The 9,861-nt window shown below is 36.4% G+C and overlaps 1 protein-coding gene across 3 annotated transcripts in view; it reads left to right on the top strand.

Moving 5' to 3' along the window:
- The window catches only part of LOC115234108 (RB1-inducible coiled-coil protein 1), an 18,630-nt gene that overhangs the window by 4,779 nt on the left and 3,990 nt on the right, over positions 1-9,861 (top strand). For 2 of the 3 annotated variants that reach the window (XM_029804860.1, XM_029804859.1), the window contains 5 exons: positions 1,279-1,487; positions 6,461-6,749; positions 7,367-8,312; positions 8,395-8,612; positions 8,719-9,349. In XM_029804860.1, the coding sequence (XP_029660720.1) occupies positions 1,279-1,487; positions 6,461-6,749; positions 7,367-8,312; positions 8,395-8,612; positions 8,719-9,349 (2,293 nt within the window). The remainder of the gene's footprint in view (positions 1-1,278; positions 1,488-6,460; positions 6,750-7,366; positions 8,313-8,394; positions 8,613-8,718; positions 9,350-9,861) is intronic. The other variant, XM_029804861.1, reaches the window with a different exon arrangement.

The following is a 9,861-nucleotide window of genomic DNA, read 5'->3' as shown; positions in this document are numbered from 1 at the left end:
TACATTGATATTCCAAAAATGTGGAATATCTCACGTACTTGACATCGATGGATTTTGTGTTTTGTTAAATCAATAAATTATTGTTTTTTTTTTTTTTTTTTTTCTCTTTTTTTCGAAGAATTATATATGTAGAGAATAACTGACGTAAAACTTGGAAAAAAGATGATATTGTACATATGCATAAATAAGATACAGTTTTTTCATATAAAATTTTTTGTTTTCAGCAATTTTTAAATTTCATCGGACTTTCCTTAACGATGTATAACTGTCAGTGATAAAATATACATGTGTGTGTACATATAGTAAAAAGAAAGAAACTTGCTATTGTAAGAGATTTTGATACGCATTAACAAAGTCGCAACAACGAACGTTCGCGTGCACGCGTGAAATACGAGTCGCGTCGTGACGTGCCTAACTCGACGACACGCAGTCTCGAGAATCAGCGCGACGTGACGCGTGCAACCGAACCGTACCGTAATCAGCTGTAGCGCAACCGCGAATGTGACTGGCAATATACCACTCTTGAACGTGTCTCGCGCTAATGCGAAGCATTCGATCGATATACATATACATCGTGGCATTAAAGCGTAATCCAAAACCTTTAAATCGCTCGTTAATGACATATCATTGATTCGATTTATGCTGACAATGAGAGAAAGAAAAAAATTAACGGCATATTGCGTAAGATATAATATTGTGCTAGCAACATCAATTATTTCGGGAACGTTGTCTTTATGCAGCTAACGGACATTTTACATCTTCATAAATGAGATAATTGTTTTATTTACGAGTAGAATTTCGCGTAATGATTTTATTATTAGCGGTAATCAAATTATTATCGTATGTGAATTTCCATTCTCCTATAATTAATACGCATCTTCCCTTCCACTCTGTGGACAAAGAATACTCCTCATCCGTTAATTATCCTTGTGCAGGATGTTAACGAGTAATGGCAGTTTAATTATTCGCTCCTTTTGTCCAAGCACTATGCCAGTTGTTGAAATAAAACCGAACGGTATATCCATCCGTTTTACGAATTAACGACGATCCTTTATCGCGTTGCATGAGAATAATCGCCGGAACTCTTTTCTTTTTGGTTTCATCGCTTTAAATGTTAAGAACAATGAAAGTTAAAACTTGGGAGAGAAAAACTTGGACAAAAAAATGTCTCAGTTTTATAAATTAAAGAAAAGTTTCTTTAAATCTATATTCTGCAACATGTAAGATTAAGAATATAGACACACGTTGCTTATTCATGCGTAACATTTTTCTGTGCAGTGTGAGCCAGCTGATGGAGGCGATCGAGAGGGAATGCGGTGTAGTAGCGACGCATCAGGTGCTCCTTATGAGCGGGGGCGAGTGTCTGGAACCCAATGCACGTGTGTGCTCTTACTCAGCTGGAACCGACACGAATCCGATCTATCTGTTTAGCAAGGCTGCCATTGAGAGTAGCATTCCGCCTACGCCGAGTATAGATTACGGTTCCGGTGAGTAACGAAAAAAATCTCTTTTACTTTATACCCGCGTGTCACTCTCATTTCAATAATAATATATCGTATATAAGTGATTTCACAATAATTTGCGCTAAAGCATTAGCTTGCGTAATTTTTTACATTTTTACGTATATTGGTCGACATTTATTATGAGAGCCAAATTTTATTTTTGATTACCGTAGCAAACGCCTTTGAATAATTTTTTTTACATTTAATTAATGTCATCACTCTTATTGATTTATATTATGTTTTTAAATACTCTGTATTTAAAACTACGCACGCATACATAAATAAAAGTGCGTGCGTGCACATATGTGTGCGTGTCAAGTAAACTACACAATCTCTATGTTGCGCATTTTATTAAATGTAAATAATTTTAATATTGAGCGCAATAATAAAACAAAATTAAATTTTATAGTGTACATAATATTTATTCTCATCATTTCGCGCAATTCTCTATTATCGTCACTTTTGTAGGAAAATTAAATTTCAGTAATAATATATGCACATTATCGCTTATAGGCTTATATAATACTTGTGACAATATTTAAATTAGCGTTTATCTCGCGTCAAATTAATTCTTATCGTAGCGTAATAAATTTGTGAACTTACTCAACATAGCTCGATAGGGACGTACGATTCTCGCGACTTAATTTCAATATTATTGTATAATGGTAAATTCAGATAATTAATTTCGATCAAGGTCAGGTTTAAACCGAGAATTCTGGAATACCATATCTCGTTGACATCGCTTCATTAACAAAGAATCACACTAATAACGATCTTTATCATCGCCTACTCGAAAAAGAAGGGATAGGAGATTAAGGTCGATAAAATATCGAGTTGAAAATATATCCAAAGATAGCTTTTTACTTACTATATTCGTTCTCTCTTTCTCTCTGATTACGCGTATGTATCATAGACGCGAGACATGATTTAATAGCGTCGCATACTTTTTGCGATGAATTGCAAATTTCTATACTGTTTGTGATTCGATCACAAATTAGACCCTTGCGAGATCAATACATAAAACGGCAACAGACACGTTATACATCTGGTAGAATCTTGATGTCATCGCGAAGACTTAGCGTAATTGTCCGAGTTAGGTCATATGTTACCGCTGCGAGATTTTGATCCATTGTTAATGAGCTTCGTAATCAACTGTCCGACCTGATTCTATTATTTACTGGATAATCATCCGGCTCTCCTTTCCGGTTGCACGTGAGTAATTGCATCTCGGCAACGTGATACTAAGAGAACACCAAGTTCCCGTTGCGTAGAACACGAAACTAGGCCGGCCAACTAGACAGCGTAACGCTTTTCCGCGAGTCGTAAAAATTATATGCCATACTTGCTTAAAGTACGACGAGTTGAGTCGAGAAAATACTCAAAGCAGCTTTAATCCTATCGATCACGCTCGAATTACGTACTTTGAAAGTTCTTCTCGTGACTATCGTCGCAATGTTGTACTTAAATGCGTTTGCCTCTGTCGAAAAACGGAAACATATAAGGAGAGACATGCTAAATAAAAAGTCTGTTGAATTATAGCAAACATTCCTACAGTCGATTGAATTATGTCATGTACAGACAAAGGTGATATAAAAATTTATTAGATGGGAACGTACAATTTAACTTGTAGATGAACGAATCCGGTGATCGCGATTTTTTTATCATTATACACACAGATTCCGAACTGTTGACTTTATCAATTTTCCAATGAATACGCGCAATATCGATCGTAGTGTAGATTGTAATATTTACTATGCTACTGCTATTTATTACATTTTTAAAATTATATTTATTACTTTTATATAAAAAGTATCTTGAGATGATACTCAACTTTAGTCAAGCTTAAATTGAGTTTAGGATTGTCAGTCTTCTCTATAAAGATGACATTGAATCGGTCGTTGTTTTGTTTGAAATATCGCATTACGCTAAGCCACGAATAGAACGGATCCCCGTTTATCGAGAATCGAAGATACCGCGTGACATATTGAAGTGGTCAGCTAGAGGACCTTATGACAGTGCTTCCGTCATCAATCGTGAAAAACGCAAAACATGACGGAAGTATCAGAATGTCTGCTTACCGTTGAATATACTTGATAAATTACCGTCGTTATCTTTTTATCGATGAATGATAGATCCTCGAACCAAAAGCTAAAACAAAAGACTTTATTTATGTAGCGGTCTGTCAGCGGTTCATAATTTATGTGTACGTATATGTATGGTGTGGAGATTTTTTCGCGCATCAATCAACAGTTATTAGATTATTAGATTTAATTGACTGATTTTTTTCTTACCGGACATTGTAACGAATTGACTTTGTGATTTAATCAGCTGATTTTCGTTGACAGGCGAACGGGATGCGAGCAAAATTGCAGTTTCCGCGAGATAATATCTTGTGCTCGTATTTTACGAGCTTACCGGCTCCATCTTTGAGCATTATAATTATTGATTTTTCTCAAGATTGACTTAATCAGTTTATTTCAGATAAAATGATTTTATAAATTTACATAATCTCGGATAGTATTGCCGAACAAATAGCCATCAAAAAATAAATGGCAGTGTATAATATATTTACGTTGAGCTTTATATTAGCAAGTATACACTATAAATAATAGTCTAAATATCGTAATGTTATACAATATAATCGATATATCCTTGTACACACACATATATTTATCTTTTCTATTTCCAGTTACAAATATTATTAAAATACTTATCTTTTTCTGATATCCATAAATATGTCTCTAATATGCACGCACATTTAGTGTAATTATCTGTCCGTGACACGATAACTTATTTTTTTAACAATCGTATGGCATACACATCTTGTCTGTGGTAGGTAAGCCCAAGGCATTATAAAGATATATTGCTATTGCGTTGTAAAGAGATATTGAGCAAATACAGAATACAAAAACAGTAATGTTCGATGGATGGATTTAGCGTTCAGAATCACAACTTGGAGCAAATTCTATGGCAAACTCTATTTATAAGTGATAATTACTATTTAAATCAAATAAATTTTGTCAATAAATAAAAGAAAGATAATTTATATATACAATCATTTACTATACGTATATTGAAATTAAACAGATTACACAGACTTATTCAATTTTTTTGTTTTTGATTGCTTTTCACGTGTTCTTATTATCTTATTCCATACATTATATTTTTATTATCAAAAACAATTTGCTCTATTTATTATATATAATATTATGCGTGCACGTGTGCAAAACCTTCATATAAATTTATAATTATTTATTTATATGAAAAACATAAATAGCGCCTTGGTTTTTCGCAACGGCAAATCGACATAATCGTATCCGGATTTGAGATCTCATTAGAAGAGTTACAATAATATCGAATCAAACTTTAGAAATTATTAAATCGTTTTTTCGAGATGTAAAAATAAAAATGCGCTAACGTTGTTAATATTTCTGTGGGATATACTGCCTGCTTACAGAAAGTTATAATAACATTTCAAAATGTACAAGCAAGTAAATTTTAGTCCAAATATTGGTGATATTAATGTACGCGCATGACTCGATTATTTTCTTTATAAAAGTTGAAGGAACGCTTCGATAAAGAGCAGTAGCTTATATATCCAACTTGATTATGACGAAGAAAAATATGTTTTTATGAAACATATATTTTTTCCACTTACTTCTGAATTTTCCTTCAAAACTTTTCTTCTCATTATACTGATTTCTACTATGTACGTAATAAAATGGGAAATATTGAGTGTACATATTTCGTAATATGTAGTATTTCTATTAGAAATTCAAAGGACGTTTTTGAAAAAGAAAATATGTTAATAATTTTTTAAAATTGTGTATGTGCTTGAAAAAGATACGAAAGTAAAATATTTATTACATAATTTAAATATATAAATATTATTGCTTACAGTGCTTTTTGTGAATAAAAGATAGATATACATATATTGCCAAGGTTGTATAAATGATGCAAGAGCAAATAAAATTGTAAGAGATACTTTAACTGTCATACGAGATCAAAAAACACATTGAATGCTTTTTATGTTTCTAATATGCTGTAAATCGCAATGTGCTCAGGGAAGAAATAAAAATGAATACATGTATGAAGAATAATCGCTGTCAGGGGTTATCGTAGCTTGGCACTTCCAACTTCAATATTCAGAGGATTCCTGATTATTAATCTATAAATTGCACGTGTGCTTTATGAATAGTGCAGAAGGCTCGATGAGCAATGTAACGTTTACATCCGGCATACTTGCTTTTTTTTTGCGATATCTGTCGATGACGATTCAACTTTCGAGTCTGATAACATTGCGGCATCTCTTTGCTCATTGTTCAATTGTGCATAATGATATTTTTTGCATTTGCAAATTAGTAGGGTCACTCGGACGACGATCTAAAGATCGGGATCGGTCATACATAAATATGTTATTATAAAATATGCGTAATAGAATATGTAAAATATCGTCTAAATCTATTGATATCACAAACGCTGCATTAAAATTTTTTTCTCCTATTCTTTAATATCTTTTATTGCATTGTTTATTCTGATTCTTTTTGATAGAATCTTTTTTTTGCGATTTCTCCTGCGACTTTTTGCACGTGAATTAATCTTGTTTGTCTGAAATATAATTCGCTTCTTAGATCTTAGAGAATGATGTAAGGTTATCGAAGCGATGCATATCGTGTTGACCTTGGAGTTTCATCGCGTGCCAAGATTACGCTCTTTGGCGAACTTCGTCGATCAATTACACACTTGCTACTCGAGTTAATACCCGATTTGATGTAGTTTCCGTTATTAGGTCTTGTCAAAAATTAGAAAAAACAGAAAAACAAATTTTTAAAAACAGAGCCACTTATAATTTCAATATTTCATATATGTATATTAATTATAATTTACACACACACATATATATATATATGCAATAAAAATGTGAAGCCAAGGATTCATCTTGATTTTTTGTTTACCAGATGTGGATCTTCAGACCCAGATCGATGCTTCGTTGGCGATGCCGGCTACCTATCAGACTCTTTGTGCACGTGCTCATCTGGCTCAGCAATGTTGTGGCCTGGCACGAGAACAGACAAGAATCTGCGAGAAGCTAGTTCATGATCAGCACCTTCAACAGCAAGGTTGGGCTGCGGTAGTTGCGAATCTCGAGGATATCACACTAATGTTTCAAACACGAGCCGAGCAATTCCAACAAGCTTTTGTCTTGTATCTTGCTGAGAGGCAGCGACATACAGAACTCCTTGACAAGTACGATTTTTCTATCATATTTATTTTATTAATATATAAATATATCGGGGTCATCAATAAGCTGAAATTAATGTATAGGAATTTCTCAATAGCTGTGTTGATTAATTCCTACTAAAAGTGTGTAATTAACAGATTGGCAGATTTAGCGTACTTTATAAAGTAAACCAGTTTTTCTCAATGAGCTACAAACTATTATAGTTAACATAACAATACTGCTCTGAATAATTATTTTAATTAATTAATGGGACATAATTGCTATTAAATCCACCTTTTAATTATCATAACTTTGATTATTGTGTATAATCGTCGCCACTTCAATTACCGTTGATTATAATGCTAATAAGTAATTAAATGTGCTCAAGCCATTTTAATTTTATTCAAAAATACACGCATCAGAGTTTATAGTCAATATATATTTGCCAAACATGTAGCCGAAAATATTGCTAAATACTTGATAATATCCTAATTTGTAAGCACATTGAATTTTTAAATCTTTCTTCGAAAATTTTGATTTGTGCCTTCGAAAAAAAAAAAATATTTTAAATGAAATCGTTTTCTATATTATTAAATGACAAAGAGATCGACGTGTGAAGAAACTAATGCCAGTTGTATTGCAGTTTTAATGCTGATCTTGGTACTCTCGCGAAAATTCCAATTTTGCCGGCTTTGAGAGCTCAAGCGGAGGGCTTGTTGAGTTCGGATGATCAACCCAGCCAATCCTCCGAGACTGCGTCGGAGAGTCCCGGGGAAGTGCTTAGTCTGCTTCGATGGATCTCCGCAAAAGACAATCAGAGCAGCCTGGAGCAAGTGGCAGATCAATGCTCGCGTGGCTTAGAGCAGTTCGATGAACGATTGATGGAGGCTTTGAAAGCTGAAGTAAACGCGGGCATGGACAACGCCAACAAGCAAGACATGAAAGAAATCAAGGGTTTGGGCGAGAGGCTGTTCGCCCTAGAACAGCTAATGGTGCAGACCAAGAGGCTCGTTCACGAGCAGGGCGAATTAGCTCAAGGTTTTCTGCAGAATCAGAATCGCGCGAGCAATCTGGGCGATGCGAGCGTCTTGCCCGATTTATGCACTTCCCACCGGCGACAATTGCTCGTCATGTTGCAGAATCATAACCAGTTGCGCGACATTCGTCGTAGATGCACCAAGGCGAAGGAGGAGCTCTCGGTGAATATCTATCATCGTCTCAAATGGATCATGTATGTGGAAAACAAGATGGTGGAAGTGGGCAACAAGTTGATCATATATCACGAAAGCCTGAAGCGATTGAGGAGGCATCTGGAGGTGCTCCAGCAGATCCATTTGGCCCCGCAAATGTATATAAGCGCGGTGATTGAAGTGGTTAGAAGGCGCACGTTCTCGCAAGCTTTTCTCGTATGGGCCAGCAATCTAGCTTGCCAATTGTTGACGGTTCACAGCGAAGAGCTAGCGCGTAGACGAGAGTTTCAGAGCAAATTTAACGGTCACTTCTTGAACACCCTTTTCCCGGGTCTGGAGGACACGCCGCCGCCTTTCGCGACACAGGCACCTTCCGTTTTTGATAATGGACTACCGAAGGTAGAGTTAACAAGAGATTTTGTTAATCATTACTGAAATAGATACATTATCGTATAGCTTATTCCTCTTAATGCTTGATTAGCTGACCGCGGACGATATGGAGTCATTGAGGTCGCAGCTTCCGGACTTGGCACTAACTATCTCTACGCCAGATTTAAACAACATCACACAATTCTTTTTATCCAAGAGTTTCACCGAAGGCAGCACTGGCGATATCAAGGAGAAGGACGCTACATCAGTGAGCATCGATATTCCAGCAAAGGAACAAGAGCGCGCTAGAGCGCCGTTGTTATCCGACAGGTAAATCTTTGGTAACAGGTCGTTATGTTGTGTCGCTTTTACAGATGAAATATTATAGATTACGTAAATACCACGAACGTCATGATTATGTCATGTTGATTTTCAGGGGCGACTTTGAGTCCGAAACAGATACGGAGGAGTTTGAAAAGATCGGTCAGGCCGGTGCTGACGCGGCCAAGCCCGGCGTGTTCGACGTTACGAAACAGAAGCGGCAGAAGCAATTGGAGGTTGGTGCTTCACGAAGCGTGTCCCCCGCTTCGTCGACCTCGACTAACGTCTCCCCGTTAAATTCGAAAGTCGCGGATCTAACAACGCGTTCGTCCACGTCAAGCGAACCCGGTTCTTTCCAATTTCCCAGTTTGTCCGCCGTGAGCGAGCGCCCGGTGCAGCTGAGTCCGCTGACCGAGTGCGTGGAGAACGGCGCTGTTGATTCCTCTGTTTGCTTGCTCCGTAACGGCGCGAGTGGCCTCTCAAACAAACGCGACGCTCTACCACTCGAGGAGCAACATTCCTTGAGTCCGAATCCCTCCTCCTTGCCACGGTCCTCCGCCATGTGCGACGACCAGCAGCATCATTATCATCATCCGTTGTCCGGTAGCGGTGGTAGCAGTCCATCTGTCGGCGTAGGCGCTACCGATTTTATGGGTACCGAGTTTTACATGGATGAATCTCTACCGAGCAGTCTCAGTGAGCACCCTGTCGACGGCCAGCATCAGGCTATCATGTCCCTCCTTCAGGTACTGGACGAATTACAGCTCGCTAACAGACAACTCTCGTAGCCGTAAAATGTTCCATGAAGAACTGTCTTCGTCCTTCACCATTACCTATCATGCCTCTAAAATGTACAATCTTTTCTTTTTCTTTACTTATTTTCGTTTATTCTTTTCTCTCTTTGTTTTGCATCAAGATGTCGAAATTTATTATTGTTTGAAAATTATTGTTCGATATTCCATTTACATAGATATATCCGTAGTTGATATTTTCTTTTATTCTTTATAATTTTTAGATACTTTTATAATCATTATCTTTATATTTATTAAAACTGACTATATGCATTTTGTGATTTGTGAGACGTGGATATCGTATGTATCGCTTCTTGTGTTTTGCAATCGCTCAAACCAATCGAATTCGATCTTATTGCGCTTTCAACTGATTTCTCTGTATCGCTTGCACAAACATAATGGAATCAAAAATATTAGATACGTGTGCGTCAAGTACGTGCGTGCGCGCGCATATATATATATATATA

Source organism: Formica exsecta, unplaced genomic scaffold (assembly GCF_003651465.1).
Source record: "Formica exsecta isolate Colony F162 unplaced genomic scaffold, ASM365146v1 scaffold194, whole genome shotgun sequence".
In the NCBI taxonomy this organism is placed as follows: domain Eukaryota; kingdom Metazoa; phylum Arthropoda; class Insecta; order Hymenoptera; family Formicidae; genus Formica; species Formica exsecta.
The sequence above is the reverse complement of the archived record's forward strand: the minus strand, read 5'-3'. Positions and strand labels throughout refer to the sequence as shown.